The sequence below is a fragment of the Carcharhinus amblyrhynchos genome, chromosome 25 (assembly GCF_965287045.1).
Source record: "Carcharhinus amblyrhynchos chromosome 25, sCarAmb.v2.hapA, whole genome shotgun sequence".
Taxonomy (NCBI): Eukaryota; Metazoa; Chordata; class Chondrichthyes; order Carcharhiniformes; family Carcharhinidae; genus Carcharhinus; species Carcharhinus amblyrhynchos.
The window spans coordinates 16505587-16529158 of NC_137348.1; the positions used below are offsets into that span (position 1 = coordinate 16505587).

General features: G+C 43.1%; 1 protein-coding gene across 1 annotated transcript in view; it reads left to right on the top strand.

The window, feature by feature from the left end:
• The window catches only part of fbxw2 (F-box and WD repeat domain containing 2), a 38297-nt gene that overhangs the window by 3759 nt on the left and 10966 nt on the right, over positions 1-23572 (top strand). The window contains exons 2-4 of the mRNA XM_080212215.1: positions 17160-17669; positions 20130-20324; positions 21716-21849. Of these exons, the coding sequence (XP_080068341.1) occupies positions 17180-17669; positions 20130-20324; positions 21716-21849 (819 nt within the window). The 5' untranslated portion in view covers positions 17160-17179. The remainder of the gene's footprint in view (positions 1-17159; positions 17670-20129; positions 20325-21715; positions 21850-23572) is intronic.

Here is a 23572-nt window from a genome sequence, read left to right on the forward strand (position 1 = left end):
TGGCTATACTGCTTAACATTGGAAAGGCTGTATGAGGAAACATGCTCTGGACCTCCATGGCTATGGATATACAGTGCAAAACTGCCAGTAATTTGTTACTTTGACGATATAATGGCTAGTGGCTTTTCCACTGATAGTGGAGTTAGCAGTTGGGGTTGTGGGAGGAAGAGAGGTGTGAGAAATGCAAGCACAGTAGTCTAAAGATCAGAAAAAAGTGCAGGACGCAAAGTGCTTCTCCTTGAGTACTCTGCTTGAAGGCATGTCTGACCCACAATGTTGTGATCTCTATCAGGAGTGGAACAAACATAAGAATTAGGAGCGGGAGTAGGCAGTTGAGCCCTTTGAGCCCACTCTGCCATTTTAAAATGATGATGGCTGATCTTATCTTGGTCTCAACTCCACTTTCCTGCCTGTTCCCCATAGTCTTTTATCCTGCTTTTCACCAGAAACATTTCCATCTCTTTCTTGAGCCTGTTGATTAATTCTGTCTCCATCATGCTCTGGAGCAGTGAATTCCACAGATTCACAGCCCTCTAAGAGAAGTAAGTAGTTTCTCTTCACCTCAGTTTTGAACCTATCTCCACTCGCTCTATATCTATGACCTGTTATCCTAGACTGTCCCACAAGGAGGACTGTCTGTTCAACATCCACCTTATCAACCCTCTTTAGCATTTTATGTTCCTCAATCAGATTCCCCCCTCACTCTTCTGAACTCAGCGAGTACAACCCCAAACTACTCAACCACTCCTCGTATGACAGCTATTTCATCCCTGGAATCAAATGAACAAGAAGTCGTGTCCTGCATCTATCCCTACTGGATCGGGAACCCTGTGCTGTTTGCACTAATCTGATCTATAGCAGCCCTCAAAAAAAAAAGTCAATGTTGCTGTGGCCACACACACTTCTATATGGAAGGATAGTGACTGTAGAAGTTGCAATTTCTTTCAATCATATGGCTGACCAGGAATCTCTGACTGCTTGTCATTGGTGTACAAAGGAAGGGTTTAAAAGTTGATAATCAGCTTCTTTGAATGTGTTGTGAACACACTTTCCGTGGCCATTAAGTCCTGGGGTGGCACTTGAACTGAGGGCTTCTGGCTCAAATGCAGGGACATTACCCAGTGTGCCACAAGACACACTGTGGACTTGTGTCACTCCAGGACACAAGCTAGCAAGATTCAGGTCAGAGATGACAAGGGGAGGATGGTGTTCAAATAAATGAAGTGTTGGGATGGCTGCATTTTTGGTAGAGGCAATGGATTGGCTATGCCATATGGGTCAGATGTATGATTGAGTTCAGCCTGAGGAAGGAAAGGAACAAAACTGATATTAGATGTACAACATTGAACAGGTTGGCTTTAAATGATTTTTGAACTCAAAGTTCAGATTTATCTGAGGTCAAACACCAGACAGCACAGTGACTATCATCGAGGTAGTTAATTTTGTGAATTTGCAGTTGAAGCATATTGAGCAGAACAAAGTTCTTCTTTTCATCTGTTCTTGTACATTTTTGTACAACTTTGTTCTGAACAGGTGTAAGTTTAAAAAGGTGTCTATTCTGCATACTTGAAGATCGTAACAAAGAACAATACAGCAGAGGGACAGGCCCTTCGGCCCACCAAGCCTGTGCTGATGCGCGTTTTCTACCCCTCTGTTTGCCACCCGTTCATGTATCTATCAAGATGCACCCTGAAAGTTTCTAAACTTGTCTGCTTCCACCATCTCCACTGGCAGTGCATTCCAGGCACCCACCCTTTTTATGAAAAATGTTCCCTGCACGTCTCCTCTAAACTTACCACGACTTGCTTTAAACCTGTTTCCTGCATTCAACTCTTCTACCCTGGGGAAAAAACCCTCTGACTATCCATCCCATATATGCTTCTCATAATTTGGCAGACTTCTATCAGGTTACCCCCGTCTTTCTGGTGAAAACAATCCAAATTTATCTAACCTCTCCTTGTTTCAGGCAACATCCTGGTGAACCTTCCTTGCATATTCTCCAAAGTATCCACATCCTTCTCAGTGTGGTGACCAGAACTGCACTAACCACCTCCTTGCCCCAAAAGATCTTTACTTATTTGAGGAAAATGTGCTTCAAGTTGCCATGTTACTACTTGCTATTGGAATAACCTCTTCTAACTGAAATCAAACATCTGTTTAAATGCTGTAATATTTCATGGACATCCCCCTCCTGTTGGTCTCCAGCAACAGCAATTGTCCTATTTTGCAGAAAATCAACTAACCAATTAAAATAAATCAGACAAACTAAGAGACAAATTAAATGGGCAGCCCCTTCAAATTTCACCATCAGCTTGGGGAGATTTGAATCCAGGTTCCCCAGAGAATTACGCTGGGTCTCTGGATTACGAGTCTAGTGATAACACCACTATGCCATTACCACTGCATCACTGAATGATACATATTATCTGCCAAATTTGATTGCAATATCCAGTGCCTTATGTTTGCAAACTGTTCCAACTTCCTTCTAATGATATTGCCATACCCCCACAATGGTTTGGGATTAACTATTGATTCATTAATCATATGGTGTCAGCTGTGGCTTATTTGGTAGCACACTATTTTCTGAGTCACAAGGTTCTGAGTTCAAATCTCTCTGCGGGCCTTGAGCTGAGGGGAGTCATAGAATCCCGGCAATACAGAATGAGGCCATTTGGCCCATCGTGCCTATACCAACCACAATCCCGCCCAGGCCCTATTCCCATAACCCCACATTCTGCTAATTCCCCTGACACTAAGGGGCAATTTAAGTGTGGCCAATCAATCTAACCCATACATTTTTGGACTGAGAGAAGAAACTGGAGCACCCGGAGGAAACCCATGCAGACATGGGGGAGAAAGCGCAGATTCTTCGCAGGCAGTGACCCGAGATTGGAATTGAACCCGGGTTTCTGGTGCTCTGAGGCAGCAATGCTAACCACAGTGCTGCCCGATCAGTGCTGCACTGTCGGAGATGCCCTCTTCCAGATGAAATCTTAAACTGAGTCCCTACCTGCTCTCTCAAGTGTGGGGGGTGGGGGGGGGCGGTATCCTTAGTGTCCTGGTCCTTAACACCTCAAGAATAGAATATCTGATTATTGTCACATTGCTGTTTGTTGCTGCACCTCCCGTATTACAACAGTAACTGCACTTTGTTGGCTGGAAAAGCTCTTTGGGCTGGTATAAATGCTGATTTTTTTTTTCTCTGTTGGGATTAACTATTTGTTCTTCTACGTGAACCATGATGGTACATTTCTGATTTTGTACACCCAGCGGGCAGCCTTGTTCACTCAGAGCAGATGGTGGCGCGTGGGATTTCCTTACCATTTAATTTTCATGGTTAAAGCTCACGTGTAGCACACTCCTGAGTTTCTAATATGTGGGAGGCTCCCCACCGGCAGCACTGATGTTGAGAAATAATCCTGAAATGTAGATTTTTGACTTGCTAAATAATTCTCTGGCCGACCCCCATGGATGGTTTTTAACATGTTATCGCATTAGTCTGGCAGTTTTCAATTGTGACACTGTTTAGCTGTCATTGATGCTGTTTTGGTCTTGCTGAGTACACAGCACATCTTGCCACAAATCAGCGCCTGCAATCTGTTTTTTGCTTGAAAATTTATGCACGTCTGATTGTGAATGCTCTTCATGTTGACGTTTAGAAGGAATTGATCAAAGAGTTTGTGTCTGAATAATTTCCAGTCAAATAATCGTGAACTCATCAACCATAAGTTAAATTATGGTTGGAATAAAATGCTTCTCTCAACAATATGTGCTGTAAGTATTATTACCATTGCAGTTATTCATATTAAATCTCACACTGCTACATAAAAAAGGCATGTTTCCTGTCTTTCCTCCCAAGGCTACAACAATGATGTCTGATGTTCATTGCACGCTTAGTGCAAAAAGAGATCATTCGGCCCATTGAGTCTGCACCGACTCTCTGACAGCATCTCAATCAGGCCTTATCCCCATTACTCTACTAGTAACCCCACTAATCTCCCTAACCTGTACATCTTTGTACACTAAAGGGCAATTTAGAATGGCCAATCCATTTAACCTGCACATCTTTGGACAGTGGGAGGAAACCAGAGCACCCAGAGGAAACCCACACATTTGCAAAGTCCACACACAGCCATCCAAGGCCGGAATTGAACCTGGGTACCAGGCGCTGTGAGGCAGCAGTGCCCATTAATGATAGAGTTGGTATCCCTGATTTTATTTTTGAAAACGTGCAGTCAAAATCATGAGGTTATTGCCCATTTTAGCTTTCATTTATCCGAAGTTAACCTTCTTGTAAAAACAGAAGAGCTATGAAACCTGTTTACACACAGCCCTGAATCACAAAAAGCTCAGGGTCTCCTTTTTCCTTCATTTTGAAGGAAATTATGGTCTTGGTTACGCATCCACAGGATGACGTATTCCGAAGAGCAATACGTGGTATACTTTCATGATTTGAACCCAGGAAGAGTGGATTGCTGCCCGGAGCATTTTCTGTGTCTAAGAGGCCTAATCAATAGACTCGATTTTTGAGCAATTTTGCTGAAATATTATTGCTTTTGTTCCGTGCTTAACATACGATGTAGGTAAACGTGTGGCTGTCCTGTTCAGCAGGAACCTGACTCAACCCTGTGAGTAAACTTTGCACAAAGCAGTGACCTTTAAAGTAGATTAACAATAACACTGTACTTGCTTAGAACACAAAGCCATGTCCCTGTATTCTTGAGTAAGTCTGGAATGAGATTGACATGTCGATCTTTATCCTGTGAAGGTGCTGAGTTCCCTGCATTGCTGACCGGACAACCTGATGTAGGGATGTTGTCACCATGTTTATTTGGTTCTTAGTGATGGTTCAGTGTAGGAAGGAATGTACACAAGCCAGTGTAGTTTAATGTTGAGCAATAGGCATCTTTGTTCTTAATTCATTTATATTGCTTTGAACATTACCACTGCAGGTATGCACCAGATGCTATATAAGTCATAATGGTGTCTCTAGGCACAGTCCAGATCCGGGAAGACAAAACCTATAACTGTACTATAAGAAGCACATGATTTTTTTCATAATGCCCACTTGAGCTATCATGCATTCAGTTTAGCTGGGATATAAACACTGCTTTTGACAACATTTCACATGACCACAGACACATTCTGTCTTCGGGGACCACGCCCTCGGTATTGGTGACCATGGACTAATCTAGCTCCGGAGGTGTGATTATTTTTATTAGTGGCGCAAACATCCAGTTTGCGAGGCTCTTAAAAATCGTTCTTTGTCTCCCTTGATCGCTTTTACCAGTAATCTTTACTATCAGCAGAGTACTCCTGGTCTCTGATTTTACTGGCATCTCTTCATCAGTAGTGTGACTTGTCCAAAAAATCGTCATTATTTGCCTCAAAAACCACAACACTGCAACCTCAATCCTTTTTTGAAGTTTGTTTATTAGTCACAAGTCGGCTTACATTCACACTGTAAGGAAGTTACTATGAAAATCCCCCAGTTGCCACACCCAGGCGTCTGATCGGTACACTGAGGGAGAACTTAACATGACCAATGCACTTCACCAGCACGTCTTTTGGACTGTGGGAGGAAAACGGTGCACCCGGAGGAAACGCGTGCAGACACGGGGAGAATGTGCAGAGTTTGCACAGACAGTGACCCAAGCTGGAAAATGAATCTGGTCCCTGGCGCTGTGAGGCAGCAGTGCTAGCCACCATGGTGCCTCATTCTCTGCATTGCTTCAGTGATCGCCCAACACTTAATTCCATGTGACAAAGTTGACGTGATGGATTGGCATGATGCATAATTCTCAGAAATACTGAGATATAAACACTGGTTTTGGCTAATTTTGAGTTGATCGTTAATCTTTTTCATATTTTGAAACTATTCTTTGGCCATTCCAATCCTTAGTCTTAATATTCAGTCACACTCTCCGTCCGATGTTAACACACTTCTGAGGTAAGAAAATTTGTCTGCCTGCTTAATCTTTTCATTCCTCGCTGTGATCTTACATTCTGGTATGATTTTCTTCAAGGACAGGACTAGATATCTTGTTTAGTTATAATTGATGTTCAGCCCTTTCTCCTCGCTTTCACTCACTATTCTTATTGGCGTGTATTATTAAAGCTGTAACCGCTAGGAAGCTCTTCAGTCACTGAATATTTTTGCTATGCAAGCTGAATAAATCTGGGGACAAAGCACACCCCTGTCTGACCCCTCATTTAATCTTCACTAAATCACTTCGGCTGTAACTTTTACAGCTGTAGTTTGTTCCCAATAAAGATTCCTTATCACTCCTTTCATCAAGATCAAGAGATCTGAACATGCTCTTCTGATCTCGTGCTTCATCTTTACAATGTCTTAATATAAACAGTAAAACACATGAATGCATCTTTTTACAAGCACTGCTGTGCCTTTTCGCACTGCTGGATTTTATATCGGAAACAGAAAATGTTGTTGAGACTTGGTTAGAGTCTCGGGGTTTGTGGGGGGAGTGGCGGGGGAGAGTCGAAATCTGTCAATGTATTCAGGCCTTGTGGATTTTAAGGGTTGTAACATTGACAGTTTCCTGTGTATATTTTATATAGATGCTGCCGACCAGCTGATTAAAGCAGATTAGCTGTCAAGACTCGCATTCTAATCAGTATCCTGTAAACTGTGTGTGCCTTTATATGCACTGTCTGATCAGAACTCTCCACACCTCCACACTGTTCCGAAAGCTTGTAGTGTTCACTATCAAACCTGTTGAACTTTAACCTGGTGTTGTGAGACTACTTTTAGCTGATTATTTCCACCATTTCGTATTGTTTCCCGATTTCCAGCATGGGTAGTATTTTATTTATTGTTTACTCTCCATTCCACGATACACAGCTGCCTTTTCTCTATGACTTTGCTGTTCCTTTTTTGCGGTTCAGTCTTGGCCTGGGTCCTCCCTCTCATTCTGCCTGACTGGATGCAGTGTCTGCAGACTCTATGCGTCACGGTCAGAGCTTTGCAGTGAGTCCATTTGCAGTCAGTTGTGTTTAATTAAAACTTTGGCAGTCTGTGATCCTTGCACCATTGAGCTTGAGCATATAGCAGCATTTGTTTCTCTGGATATTAAAGTGAAGAGTGTGGACAGGCAACACTGAGGTTCAAGAGAAGAAAGTCCAAAGGTTTCAATCTCTTTTGCGTGCTAACTTACTCTGAAGTTCATTTTGGTTCAGAGGAGAATATTAACCAAATTGGGCAATCTCCAGATGGTGGCCCTTGGCTTAATGTCTCATCCAAAAGACAAAATACCTGACAGTGCAATTCTCCTTCAGTGCCACAGTCTGCCTCTATCACATGCTCAAATTCTGGAGTGCGATTTGAACTTTTGATCTGAGGTGAACATGTGATCAGCGGAACTGGTCCCAGAAATAGTGCGGAGAGTGAGGTTAAACTGGCCGAATGTCAGTTAGATGGGGAACTTGTCACCTTCTGTGTGCGGTAGCCAGTAAATGCGGTTTAAGTAAATTATGTGAACAGAGACGCAATTACAGCTGTGTAGGGGGGCATGATATGTTAGAAGGATCATCAACTGAAGCCACATGATTGAGTTTAGGAACACAAGGGGCAGTCACACTACTGGGAGTGTGCTATAGACCCCGTAGACACTTATAAGAGCAAATGCATTAACATACCTCTGAGAAATGCAAAAGCAATAGGGCAGTAAGTAGGGAATTTTAACTATTCCAATATTAACTGGTATAATTTTATTGTGAAAGGAATGGAGGAAACAGAATTCTTAATGTGCATTTGGGACAACCTTTTTGGCCAGTGTGCAACAAGTCCAACTAGAAAGGGTGTTGAAACCAAAAGAGAAAATGCTGGAAAATCTCAACAGGTCTGGCAGTATCTGTAAGGAGAGAAAAGAGCTGATGCTTTGCATCCAGATGACTCTTTGTCAAAACTAAGAAGCATAGAAAGTGGGAGATGTTGGGTGTGGGAATGAAAGATGAATCACAGCCAGAAAAACAAGGGGAAAGGCTGCTAATGGCAGTCCATAGAGAGACTAAAAGATGTGAATGGCCAAATGGCAGAGAAGCTGAAATCAGAGGCTAAGCTGTGACAGAAGATGATGTGGGGGGCAGAGGGGGGATGGGCGGGAGAGAGGTAAAACTGAGAAAAGGGGGAATGGGGGATAGCAGAGTGGGGAGGGGAGAGGGTTCAGATTCCAACATCTGCAGTAATTTGCTTTTATTAAGAAAGGCCTGAACTTGGTTTTAGGAAGTGATGCTGAGCAAGTAGAAATTTACTAAACTGATGAGTGGACCGGAAATAGCTACTTGAAGGTAAATCAGTGTCCTTCACCAAAGACGAGGGCAATATAGTTAGGGAGGGGGAGTGTGAGGTATTGGATGCAATAAACATATAGAGAGAGGAAGTATTAATGGGATTAGCACCCTTGAAAGTGGATAAATCACCAGAGTGTTAAAAGAAGCCAAGAGGAAACTGCAGAAGGTCTGACCATCATTTTCCAATCCCAACTGGATACTGGTGTTGAGCCAGGGCACAGGAGGTTTGCTAACATTGTACTTTGGTTTCTAAAAGGGAGAGAGGGGAGGGAGTGAAGGAAAGATGGAATAATTACAGATCAGTGAGTTTGACTTTTGATATTGGGAATATTATTGGAATCGCTCCTGAGAGATGGGATTTGATATGTAAAAAATTGAGGATTGTGGTAAGAGTGGATAGAGGCTTGTGTTTAGGGATCTGATTGGTAGAAAGAGTAGAGGGGAAGTGAGGGTCTGGAACTCAATACCTGAATGGGTAGTAAAGGCAGAAACCCTCAACTCATTTAAAAGGTATCTGGATATGCACTTTCAGTGCTGTAACCTGCAGGCCTACAGACTAAATGCTGGAAGATTAGAATGGTAGCTTGTTTTTGGCTGGTACAGACACAATAGGCCAGGCAACCTCTTTTGTGCTGTATATTTTCTATGATTCTGTTCCACAAGCCAGTTGAGTGATTTTTATTCATGTTATTTCTGCTCAGAATCACGGTGGTAATGGATGGAAATGGAGTTTCATTTCCTCCCCCTCAGTTAATATTGCTCCCATTTCCCTGGTGAGCGTCACTCCTGACAGCTTGAGCTGCCATCTGAAACAGGCAGGAGTCTGGTAAATAAATGTGGAATCGAGTCATGTCAATGAAATTTCCCCACCTTGTTTTGTGATTAATGTCAATGGCTGCTCCAACCCAAAGCCATGTGTCATGCATATTCATAGAACATAGAACATTACAGCGCAGAACAGGCCCTTCGGCCCACGATGTTGCGCCGACCAGTTTAAAAAAAAACAATGACCCACTAATCTAAACCAATCCCTTTTCGTCCATAAACCTATCCACGGATCTTTTAAATGCCCCCAAACTAGGCGCATTTACAACTGCAGCAGGCAGGGCATTCCAATCCCTCACCACCCTCTGGGTAAAGAACCTACCCCTGACATCCGTCCTATAACTACCCCCCCTTAATTTAAAGCCATGCCCCCTCGTGCTAGCTTTCTCCATCCGAGGAAAAAGGCCATCACTATCCACCCTATCTAAACCTCTAATCATCTTATATGTTTCAATAAGATCCCCTCTTAGCCGCCTTCTTTCTAGCGAAAACAACCCCAAATCCCTCAGTCTCTCCTCATAGGACCTCCCCTCCATACCAGGCAACATCCTGGTAAACCTCCTCTGCACCCTCTCCAAAGCCTCCACATCCTTCCTGTAATGTGGGGACCAGAACTGCACACAGTACTCCAAGTGCGGCCGCACCAGAGTTGTGTACAGTTGCAACATGACACTGCGACTCCTAAATTCAATCCCCCTACCCATAAACGCCAAGACACCGTATGCCTTCTTAACAACCTTATCTATTTGATTCCCAACTTTCAGGGATCTATGTACACATACACCTAGATCCCTCTGTTCATCCACACTATTCAAAGTCCTCCCGTTAGCCCTGTACTCAACACATCTGTTATTCCTACCAAAGTGAATCACCTCACACTTCTCCGCCTTAAACTCCATCCGCCACCTCTCGGCCCGGCTCTGCAACCTGTCTAAGTCTCCCTGCAAACTATGACACCCTTCCTCACAATCTACCACACCTCCGACTTTGGTGTCATCAGCAAATTTACTAATCCACCCAGCTATACCCTCATCCAGATCATTAATAAAAATTACAAACAGCAGTGGCCCCAAAACAGATCCCTGAGGCACACCACTCGTAACCGAACTCCATGACGAATATTTACCATCAACCACCACCCTCTGTCTCCTATCTGCTAGCCAATTCCTGATCCAATTTCTTAGACTACCCTCAATCCCATACATCTGCATTTTCTGCAGAAGCCTACCATGGTGAACCTTATCAAATGCCTTACTAAAATCCATATATACCACGTCAACTGCCTTACCCCCATCCACCTCTTTGGTCACTTTCTCAAAAAACTCAATAAGGTTAGTAAGGCACGACCTACCCGCTACAATGAGGCAGTCATTTCATATGGTATTTAAAGCAGCATGGTGGGGTAGCCTCACAGCACCAGGGACCGGGTTCAGTTCCAGTCTCAAATGACTGTGTGGAGTTTGCACATTCTCCTGCGTCTGCGTGGGTTTCCTTGGGGTGCTCCGGTTTCCTCCCGCAATCCAAGGATGTGCAGGTTAGATTGATTGGCCATGCTAAATTGACCCTGGTGTCGGGGGGTTAGCTAGGGTAAATACGTGGATTTATTGGGATAGGGCCTGGGTGGAATCGTTGTTGGTGCAGGCTCAATGGGCTGAATGGCATCCTTCTGCACTGTAGGGATTCTGTGATCCAATCCTCAACTGCTTGCAGATAAGGCAGTAATGGAGCTTTGGAATCTCATTCCTGGAATCAACTTGAAAGTTTTTTTGTCTTTGAAGTTATTAAACTTGCTATTATTATAGGCTCTGAATTGGGAGTTCAGGCCTCATTGTTACTGTATAATCACTTACATGCCTGTTGACTTATTGAACACATTAGTCAGTATCACCATGACCGCCCTGAAACAGAAGAATGGGGCTTTGAGGTGCACGATGATTGCAGGATTCATCCACATCTAAGCTGTTTTTGCATCCACGTCATCTTTTGGGCTTCTTTACACTTTACAGCTGCACTCTTGAATAATGAGGGGTGCCGCTTACTGAATGTTAAATACCTGTGTGCTGATCAGCAGCACATTGAGCAAGTCCCTGAGTCCACTTTCCTGCCAAGTGCCTTGGATGTTTTTATACAGTATCACTCAGCCATTTCCCTGCAGTTTTCCTCTGTGTAGCATCTTGACATGCCTTCAACATGTCATTGAAGATGTTGTAAAAATCAGCCTGTTTTAACCCTTATACGGTGGACAAATAACTTTGAGTAGACGTCTTATTAGTACAAACAATATTTATTTAAACCCACACAATCAATAATCACCCACCCGACCAACAATAAGTTATCTTACAGAAAATACTAGAATTCAAGTACAGTACAAGACCTTGACTTAACTGTGTGTGACTGACAAATACCCAAACAGATACTGGCCTTTATCTGTGTGCTGGTCTTGGTAGTTGTCTGTGTAGTTTGGTCCTTTGCTCTGGTCTGGCATGCTGGCTGTAGTCTCTCTTTCTTCCTTCTCGGGTGTGGTGGCTCTCCTCTTGCTGGCGATGTTCACCATTGTTGTAGCTCGTTCGTGGGATCAGAGAGAGAGAGATTCCTGGTTGTGCAGCATCCTTTATACCCCGTTTGGTTTCACGCCCTTTTTTTTGGCCATTGCCAATCAATCGATCGGACTTGATCACCCTGATCGATAAGAGTCCAATCAGGTGCTACCACACCGATCTCTGGGTGTGTCCCTGGTGGCCATGCCTGTATGTGTTGTAGGCACATAGGTCACATACCTTCCTCCTAAATAAGGATTCACGGTGCCTTTACGTCTGGCACACAACCCAGTGTGACCAGAAAGTCTCATTCATCCTGGAGATGGCCCATATCCTGTGTATTCACTCATCAGGGTTGCAGCCTGTTTGTCCTTAAACTGCAGCCTGTCAGTTTAGTTTCTTGCCCAGTTGCCCCAGAGTGCTTTACAAAACGCCATTTTAGATGGCCTGTTTGGCTACAAAGACAAACATCTTGCCAAGGCCATCCCCACACCCCCACTTCTTGCCTTCAAATAACTGCACAACCTCAAACAGGCTATTGTCCAGAGCAAACTACCCAGCTTTCAGGAGAACAGTGACGATGACATCCCACAACCCTGCCACAGCAACCTCTGCAGGACGTGTCGGATCATTGACATGTATGCCATCACCTCGTGAGAACCCCATCCACCAGGTACACGGTATATACACTCGCAATGCGGCCAACCTGATATGCTGCAAGAAAGGATGTCCAGAGGCATGGTACGTTGGGGAGACCGTGCAGACGGTATGACAACATATGAATGAACACTGCTCACCAATCACCAGACAAGAGTGCTGTCTTCCTGTTGGGGAGCATTTCAGTGGTCACGGGCGTTCGGCCTCTGATCTTCGGGTATTCTCCAAGGCAGCTTTCATGACACACAACAATGCAGAGTCGCTGAGCAGAGACTGACAGCCAAGTTCCGTACACGAGGACAGCCTCAACTGGGATCTTGGGTTGATGTCACACTATCTGTAACCCCCATGACTTGCCTGGGCTTGCAAAATCTCACTAACTGTCCTGGCTGGAGACAATAGACAATCTTTAACCTGTACTTAACCCTCCCTCCACTCACATTGTCTGTACCTTTAAGACTTGATTACCTGTAAAGACTTGCATTTTGTAAATTGAGTTTGTGTCTTTATATGCCCTGTTTGTGAACAGAACTTCCACTCGCCTGATGAAGGGGCAGCGCTCCGAAAGCTTGTTGCTTGTGCTACCAAATAAACCTGTTGGATTTTGACCTGGTGTTGTGAGACTTCTTACTGTGCTTATCCCAGTCCAACGCTGGCATCTCCACATCATTGTATCTTAAAGGCTGCTGGCTTTGAGAGTCAGCTCCTGCACATGTGGTTCATGATATCTCTTAGGAACCCAATGCCAACAGCAGACATTGACAACCAGATCAGTCAAAGCCCACATCAATCATTGAGTGCTGAAACAATGATTCAGATGTGTGGCCCTGTTTAGTGGTTTCCTGAGCTGCAGCCCAGTAATAATGCACCTTTATTGTGCTGTGCTGTATGCTGCACGACTCTGAAGATGTGTTGAGATGAAACTACCACTGCAGAGAGCCTTGAGCGTGATGAGGGAATGTACACTGATGACAGAGGGTTGGGAGTAATCAGGAGGTATTCAGAGATGCTTGGCAGCAGCTCACTAAAGAGAGCTTCAGCAGAAGAATCTGTGCTCTTAACAATTAATATCCAATGCATTTGAGTCCTTCCACATTGGGGGCTTTCATGTGTTGGTGCAGCATTGATGGGCTGAAAAACCTCTTCTGCACTATAGTATTCTGTGATACCATCATCAGTATTTGCCCAAATAGCAAATTTACTGCTTGAGTGATCCAATATTGGAAGATGATCAGTTACTATAGAAACATTCTTCACATAGTTTAAAATTATATTGTGATTCTAATGCGTGCTGCTTGCCACCCTCTGTGTGAGCATCTAATGCCTGTATACTGTGCTTTTTATTGCTTCAGCAAGGTGCTACCCTAATAGCTGCAACGTGGACGGAGATGGGTCGCACTGGTTCAATCAGGCTCACGTGATGTTAATGATTAGTGAATTCTAAGACCTGTGGATTGCGTGCCCGTCTTCAGAGTTTAACAATTCGCTGTTTGTTGCACCAGCTCAGCGTAGCTAGCTTTCTGTCATCAGGGTGGGTACTAGTTTTTGGGGTCTGAAAACGAACAAATGTTATCACGAATGATGGGTTTTTTTTGTTGTTGCATTGCCATTACTTAAACTACCACTGTTACTGATCTAGAGGTGAGTAGCTTAGTGATCTGAGTGAAACCCCTGTCCATTTGATCTCCATACCTGTCTGAGGCAATGAAGATGGTTGATGCCAGAGTTTGTACAGTTCCAGTATGAGCCTCCCTGCTATTACTGCTAAAGGGATGCTCTGCAGTGGGCATCAAGGTGACTACATGGTTGAATGCAGAATACTGATATGTGAGAACCCATTCGTATTATCTGGCAAGTTTTGCCATCTCCCTGACAGGTAATTCAGTGCCTATAGTGATCCTTGGGGCACAGAAATTTAACTTAAAATGACAGGACCCTGAAGCTTGCATATGCCCCCTCCCAGTGTAGTTTGACTCCCTCTATTAAGTTCGGTGATCTATTCCAGTACTCAGATTGTGGCTATTCAACCTGAGCCTGCAAACAGATCTTGGGCTTCGGCACCAAATGTTGTTGGTAAAATAATACCTGTGAGACAGTGAGTCAAAATACAGTGGTTTTTATTTCAAAACTCTGGCGTCTATTCCAGAGTTTTGGAGAAACTGGTTCCTTACAATGGACTACCAAACTTCTCATAGAACGCAGACACAAGTGGGTATTTATGCATCATGAGTCTTAGTGTCAATCACGATTCAAAGTTCCATTTCCTGCCAGACCTCCAGGTCTTCCTTCCTTGGTCGTGATACAGCCCCAGATTTAATCACGATTCACAGTCCAGCTGCCAGCTGCAGTCATGACACATGGTCACGATTCAAAACCTTTCTGCAGCAGTACTGGCATCCCTGTCTTTGAAGTTACTTGTGCGATCATAGCTGTCCCAGCAGGACTCTTCCTGTTAAAAGCCAATATCGCGAACTGCGATCAGTAGCTGTCAAAAGCTGGTATCGTAAACAACCATCTGTGTAACCATGTCCAACCAACACAAATAGGTAAGATTTACAAAGTCTGCAAAATAACAGCCACATTAAACTGTCTTTATAAAAATGAGAGTTAAAGCATGTAATACATGAACAAATAACTTGTATTACTGCCAGGAGCAGTATAAGCTAAAGAATATCGGTCATGATGAAAGGTTGTGTTTGTGACACATTCTAGATACAAAATCCATTAACCTTTTCCCTACTTCAGCTTCCCAGTTAACTTTCCCTTAGATTTCTTTGCCTTTGCCATTGCCACCTGACTCTGTCTGTGTTACTGTTTGGTGGAGTGAGCGGCAACAGTAGTCAGTTTTTCAATGGATCTAGCAGATACGGGGAGGAAGATAAGAATGAGGAGGTAATTTCAATGCTTAGCGCTCGATGCCAGTACGATCCCACACCAGCTCCTTGTGTTTGAGGAGGTGAATGTGTAGAATGACACCTGGGATAAATAATGCTGTAACAGGACTGTAACTTCACTATCTCCAAAGATTGCTGTGACTTTTCAGTGTGTGAGTATGACCTTTTTCGTGGCAGTGGGCGTTTGTGCACTGGCAACAAGTCTCCACACCCCACCCAGTCTTCTGTAGGAGGAGTGGAAGTGGTTAAGTGCGCGCCAAAACAGAAAAATGCTGGAAAATCTCAGATCTGAAGCATCTGTGGAGAGAGAACAGAGCCAATGTTTCAAGTCTAGATGACCCTTCGGAAATGTTGGTTCTATTCTCTCTCCACAGATGCTGTTAGACCTGAGATTTTCCAGCATTTTTCTATCTTTCTGCTTCAGATTCCAGCATCCGCAGTAGTTTGCTTTTATCTTTGTGGGTAAGTGTGCTCTGGTTTAAGGATTTTCAGTCCAGCGTACAATTGTGTGCATGGCAAGAGGCAGCTGGGATGATCAGTAAAGTTTATTTATTAGTCACAAGTAAGGCTTACATTAACACTGCAATGAAGTTACTGTGAAATTCCCCTAATCGCCACACTCCGGTGCCTGTTCGGATCAATGCACTAACACCAAGTCTTTCGGACTGTGGGAGGAAACTGAAGCACCCGGAAACCCATGCAGAATTGAGGGTGATAGCAGCTTTTGAGAATGAATGTAAGCAGAAAAACATGCAAGAAGGCTTCCCTCTTGATTGACTAAAGCCATGAAAGTGAGAATGGGACAGTTGATTGTGTGGAGGTGACCGTAGGGCAGTAGGAATGCAATGTAAACAGAGTCCCAGCTCTACACTGCAGCCAGGTCCTGGAGGATAGTGCTGCAAGCATTCACCTGGGGACTGTTACCACCTGAGAGGCAGAAGACTATCCTCTGAATATGCTCCACCAGCATTTCCACTGCTGGAAATACAAAATGTGGAGCTTTCTTATCAATAGGCTTTATGACAAACTTCTTACCATTAAAGAAGATGTTTCTTATTTCAACTTCTTATTTCAGAAAATCTTGGGGCCCTGCTCTGCTGAACTTGTCATCTTCTTCCTACAACTCCATAACCCTGCTCCACAGAATCCTACAGTGCAGAAAGAGGCCATTCAGCCCATTGAGTCTGCACTGACCACAACCCCACCCAGGCCCTATTCCCATATCCCCTCATATTTACCCTGCTAATCCCCTGACACTTGAGTTAATTTAGCACGGCCAATCCACCTAACCCACACACCTTTGGACTGTGGGAGAAAATCGGAGCACCCACAGGAAACCCACACAGACACGGGGAACGTGTAAACTCCACGCAGACAGCGACCCAAGGCTGGAATTGAACCCAGATCCCTGGCACTGTGAAGCACCAGTGCTACCCACTGTGCTATCATGCCTGCCCTGTTGTGGTAGATAATACAATCAGTTGAATGGTGACCTTGGTGTTCTACATACAACAGTTTGGTGTAACTTTTACAATGTCAGCAGAAGCTGGAGATTGATATTTTTTAAAAATATTTTCTTTTAATATTGTTTAATCTATAATGTACACAATTAAAGCATTGCTTTCACTGCTGTTTGAGAGAGTTCAGAATTTGCAGTTGCAAATAAAATACAGCAGCAAATCAAATAAACTTGAAATTGAAATACCAGCTGTATAGAAACAAGTGACAAGATAATTGATTCTCGTAAACCTTTCTTAAAAGAAGCAAATGTTTCAATTGAATACAATTTGTGTTTTTCTTTTGCAGAGAAACTTTGCCTGTGCAAAAATGTTCACCCCATGCTTGATAAGGCAGCACGGAGCTGTTTTGGCTGCAATTTTAACCTGTTCTCCATGTAGTTGAACTATAGAATGATGTGCTGTCTTATGTCTCACAGGTATATTGTCACATGGCCATATGGAGAGAAAGGACTTTAATGCATGGCTTGAAACCCTCTCCAGCACTTTTATCACCTTGACGGAGGCGCAGAAAAATGAGACCCTAGACCACCTGATCAGCTTGAGTGGGGCTGTCCAGTTGAGGCACCTCTCCAACAACCTAGAAACACTTCTGAAACGGGACTTCCTCAAACTGCTTCCGTTGGAGCTGAGCTTCTACCTGTTGCAATGGCTTGACCCACCGACCCTACTCAACTGCTGCCTAGTCTGTAAGCAGTGGAATAAGGTGATAAGTGCCTGCACTGAAGTTTGGCAGGAAGCCTGTCGAAGCTTAGGATGGCAGATTGATGATACAATTCAGGACACTCTGCACTGGAAGAAGATTTACCTGAAGGCAGTTAGAAGGATAAAACAACTGCAGGACAAAGAAGCCTTTGAGACCTCCTCTTTGATTGGCCACAGCGCTAGAGTGTATGCTCTTTATTATAAAGATGGATTATTGTGCACAGGTCAGTATAACAATAGATCACCAATTCCAAGAATGTTGGGAAATCAAAACGCAAGCAAGATGTAATTTGTGAAATGTTTATCTCTTCTAAACATGGGGCTGTTACTGAAATAACCATAAAGTGAATTATTAGCCATGTTTTAAGGGCAGAACTAAAGACAATACTTTTTTTGGTATTTAATTATTTTCACCCTTACCTTTTCTGCCAGCTATTAGCTGCCACTTAGTGGCTTTCAACGAAGAAAGCTAACTGCTCAGTGCTGTAATCCTGTCTACGTCTGCTGTCCGGTTGATTTTTTGTTGTTGGGGAGTAGGTGAGCAACCGGTGGCACAGTGGTTAGCACTGCTGCCTCACAGCGCCAGGGATCCAGGTTCAATTCCAGCCTTGGGTGACCGTCTGTGTGCACTCTGCACATTCTCCCCATGCCTGCATGGGTTTCCTCCCACTGTCCAAAGATTTGTGGGTTAGGCTGATTGACTGCGTAAACTGCCTCTTACCGTCAGGGACGCTTGTGGGGTAAATACATAGTTTATTTATTAGTCACAAGTAAGGCTTACATTAATGCTGCAATGACGTTATTGTGAAATTCCCTTAGTCGCTACACTCTGGCGCCTGTCTGGATCAATGTACCTAACTAGCATGTCTTTTAGAATGTGAGAGGAAACCGGAGCACCTGGAGGAAACCCACACCAACACAGGAGAATGTGCCAACTCCACATAGACAGTGACCCAAGCTGAGAATCAAACCCGGGTCCCTGGCATTGAGGCTGGGGTTATGGGGATGGGGCCTGCATGAGATTGTGATCAATGCAGACTCGATGGGCCAAATGGCCTCCTTCTGCACTGTAGGAATTCTATGAACCATTGGTTGAAATTTTTCTTCACTGTATTTGTTCTTTTCTCCCCTTTTGACACCGATGTGGTTTGCCCTGCCTCAGCAGCCTGGCTGAGTATTCGATTTACTGCCAACCCTAGGGAAACATGCTGATGAGAGTCAGTAATCTCTGGGTCATCGACCTGCCGGCATCAATTGTAACCGCTTGCAGTTGTTATCAATCTTTTCGGCCTAATCCTCTCTGGGCGAGGAATATCTGAGAAACAGAATCAAATGTCACATACTCATTTCTAACTGAATTAGTGCCTATAAATTCAGAATTCTGTGGGTGTAATGACCTCACCAGTACCAGTATCTTAATTGCTTGATGTTTACTAAAACAAGTCTGATCTGTTTCCATCAACCGGTTATTGCTTCATTTGATTGTGGGCTGTTTTTGCAGTGTCATTCAGTCTGGTTTGGTATGTGTTTCTCCAGTCACTGATACTGGTTTATAATGTGTCTAGTCTATTTGATTAATGGCCATTTGGCTGAATAGACATTTGAGAGGACATACCATTCCCTTATGCAGCGCTGTTCAGAGTGAACACGCAAGCTCTGTACTGAAACTGAAGCTGGGGCATTTTCCTTCAGTGCCCAAGGTATTTCTGATCAAGCGTAAGAGCTTTTTTAATATATCTTCAAAATTATCCCGCACTTGCTGTAGTTGTAAATAAACGGTGCCTGTTTTTTTTCCAGGCCCTGTTTAGTTTATTTTACTTTGCATTGGCAAACTCAGTCTGGGTCCAGGGACGTGCTGAGCAGAAGGACTTCTCGAGGCTTAGAGGGCTAGGAAAGCAAGTGATCCAAATTGTATTTCAGTACAATTGCTTGAGTTCCACTTTAGAAACTAACTTTGGGTACACTAGTATAAGTAATTCTATGATGAAAACACTGCGTTGTAAGTTCCTAGAATTGTATTAATATTCACTTGTATAATATGTAAAGCAACCTTTGTGTATATCAAAAGAGAGAATGCTGGAAAATCTCAGCTTTGGCAAAGAGTCATTTGGACTCGAAATATCAGCTCTTTTCTTTCCTTACGGATGCTGCCAGACCTGCTGAGATTTTCCAGCATTTTCTCTTCTGCTTTCAGATTCCAGCATCCACAGTAATTTGTTTTTCTATTTTGTGTATGTCATTCTTTCTGAGACTGCTGTTTGTATAGATTTAGTTTGCCATGTGCACTTTAGCAACAAATACTCATTTACAGCAGCTGGACAAATCTAAGCAATCCAGTAGATGTCATGTTGATTTGAAAGGGTCGTTTACCAGCTGCATAAGAGGTTCAGATTCAAAACTTACAGTACATATTTCTAAACAAAGTTACAGGCTGGGAAAATCAACTCTGCTCAAACTCACTTGAGCTGAATGTAAAACGTTTGTTGAAATTATAGTTAGGGTTTAAAAGTACTCAAATTGGAGAGGGCTGTCAGTTCAGAATAATTAAATCACTTTTTTGCAGAAATTGGAAATTAGGATCTACTTGTTTTGTAAAATTGACGCATCATTGCATTGGAAAATTATATATTTGTGTGCACTGTACTGCAAAGATCATTAAATTCAATTTTTATTTTGAACTGCAGGCTCTGATGATCTATCTGCCAAACTCTGGGATGTGTGTACTGGTCAGTGTATATATGGGATCCAGACTCATACATGTGCGACAGTGAAGTTTGATGAGCAGAAACTAGTTACAGGATCGTTTGATAACACAGTAGCCTGCTGGGACTGGAGCTCAGGAGCCAAGACCCAAAACTTCCGAGGTCATACAGGGGCAGGTAGAGGACGACAAAATGCAGATAATTTTATCAACACTTCCGCTACCTGTCCTTCAGAGTAAATTTATGGTGAAATGAAAACTGGTGTTTAAATTTGAGTACTGCCTGACGTACTTAAGATCTTTAACTTACTGAACACATATTTTCCCTAATAAAATAAACCCTATAAAGCTAGTGGGTGGGTGGTTTTTTTTCAATCATGTACCTCCAACGTATTGTGTACCCTACCACTATCCGCACCAGATGGCATCTGTAATTTCAATCCCAAATAAACTTCCCTCTATCACTTAACAGAGGGTATCCATAATCCAGTGCACTTGGGCATTGCTTGTTTTTTGAATTGGTGAGCAGGGGGTTGTAATTCAGTGTTTATTCCCAGTTTAAAACATTCACTCTTTTTTTTCATTTGTGGGATATGGATATCACTGGCTGGCCAGCATTTATTGCCCATCCCTAGTTGCCTTTGAGAAGGTGGTGGTGAGCTGCCTTCTTGAACAGTTGAGTGGCTTGTTATTTCATTTCAGAGAGCAGTTGAGTCAACCACACTGCTGTGGCTCTTGAGTCACATGTAGGCCAGACCAGATGGATTTTTCTGACAATCAACAATGGTTTCATGGTCAAAAGTAGATTCTTATTCCAGATTTTTTTTTATCGGATTCAAATTCCACCAGCTGCTGTGGCGGGATTTGAACCCACGTCCCCCAGAACATTAGCTGCGTATCTGGATTAATAGCCTAGTGATGATATCACTAGGCCATCATCTCCCGCTTTTGCATTATCCATCTGATTTTTTTTTTTCCCTTCCAGCATAGTTTTGAGGTTCCAAAATGCCGCTGGCGATACTAAAGCCCAATTGTTATATGTAACATTGTGCATCAACCAGTATGCATGAGTGTTGAACCAGATAGCCTGGTGAGCCAATTTATCAGTTCTGGTAGCTTATTTTGAATCTACTTGAGGCTTCCCCAGCTACAGGTTTCATTCACTTCTTTGCTGCAATCTCATCATCTCTGCCAAGCCACATCGCCTTGAAAGCTACTTGCATCCAATTTGGGACCTATCCATTCTGGTTACCAGCTATTGAAAGTAACTCTGAAATGAGAACTGGTCCCAATAAAAAGGTCACAATGAATGATGAGCAATAGAGGCAGTGACTAGTAAGATCTTCTCATTTTACTGGATCTGACCCTACCCTCCTCTTCCCTCCCTTAGATCCCAATAGGTTCAACTATCTCCAACCACACTTCTGACAACACGCCCAGACCATACACAAATATGATGGAAATATCGCTGAAGGGCAGGACGTGTTTTCAAAGCATTTAAGGACATGTTTTTTGTTAGTTAATTCTGAAATCCGATCACCTCTTTTACCGTAACTTTTCTCTCTCCAGTTTTCAGTGTTGATTATAGTGATGAGCTAGACATCCTGGTCAGTGGATCTGCAGATTTCACTGTGAAAGTCTGGTCATTGTCAACAGGGATCTGTTTGAATACTCTCACTGAACACACTGAATGGGTGACTAAGGTATGTTTATTGTGCCATATTCTAACTTACAAACCTGCTTTGTTCTATTTTAATTAAATTTGCTACAATAAGAGGATGGCCCTGACTTCGTGCTTTATGATTTTGCTGTGGATTTTGATTTTTTTTTAAAAGAAATTCACTGCTGTTGGAAATGGATCATTTTTACCACTAGCGTTCCATGTGTCAGTTCTGAGATCATTATGACCTAAATGCAGGTACATCACCAGGGCAGCATATTGATTAGTACTGATGCTTCACAGTGCCAGGGACCTGGATTCAATTCCCAGCTTGGGTCACTATCTGTTTGGAGTTTGCACCTTCTCTCCATGTTTGCGTGGGTTTCCTCCGGGTGCTCTGATTTCCTTCCACACTCCAAAGATGTGCGGGTTAGGTGGATTGATCATGCTAAATTGCCCCTTAGTGTTAGGGGAACTAGCTGGGTTAAATGCATGGGGTTATGGGGATAGGACCTGTGTGGGATTGTGGTCAGTGCAGACTGGATGGGCTGAATGGCCTCCTTTGCACTGTAGGATTCTATGATTCTAAAGCTCCCTTTTTATGTAAAAATTCTCCTCCCATTCTTCATTTTTACAATCTCTTCAACTGAATTTGTCAATTTGCAAACAAGACATTGATTTGCAGCTGCCAAAAATATATTACCATAGATTGAGGATTGTTCTAATGGACAGAAAACAGTAGGAATAAACTGAACAGTTTCAGAAGCACAAGGTGTAAGGAACTGGGGTTAGTTTGAAAACTCTTAAAACTCCTTAAAATATAACCTCCACCACATTTCTACATTCTCTTCCTTTTCCCTTTATGTATCTAATCATTATCATACGTGTGGCTTATAGCATCTAGATCAAAATAAATCTTTGAAATGAAAACCATACACTTTGTGCCATCTCAATGGAAATTAACTGTGAAGATTTGTGTATTCCTACCGTATTCCGAATGTTGCTAAATATGAGACTTCAGGAGACTTCAGCTGCAACAGTTTTGCTATTGTGTTCCCAAGCAGTTGTGTAATTGGAAGAAGCTTAACAAAACTTTATGTTAAGTGTGTAGGATTAGATTTCTACCAGGGTGAAATTATTAATTATTGTCTTTGATAAAAGAGAAGTATGGTGTCAAACTTGGCCTAGTCATGTTCATCTGCCCAAGTTGAAATTGTACCAATATGAAATGCAGCAAGTCCTCACTTGGAGTCGACTCACTTAATGTTGCATCACGTTGTTGTCAATATGATCAGTTTAACGTTGCCAGTTTTACTTTAACTTCACTTGTCACAGATTTCCTGACTGCTCACGTGACTTCCCCGCACGGCTTCCACCCTTCCCCTTGCTCCCCCAGTCCCGACCAGCAGCCCCCGCCTCCCTCGGGCTGCTGTTTCCCTCCTGAGATCCTGGGCTGTATCTAGTGGCAAAAGTTGGTTGGTGCAGATAGTCAGGATCTCAGCTGCTACCCACACTGAGCAGCTGCTGACACTAGCGGGAGCCTGGTTCATCTAAAGTTTTTAAAGCTTATTAAGTAATGTCACAAATAGGCTTATATTCACATTGCAGTGAAATTACTGTGAAAATCCTCTAGATACCACACTCCTGCATCTTTTTGGGGCACTGTGCACTCTGGTGAATACTGTAAATTTAAAATAATTTTGTTGTATTTTGTTGTATATTGTATTTCATTCATATTTATTGATGTATTTTAATTTCAAGGTTAT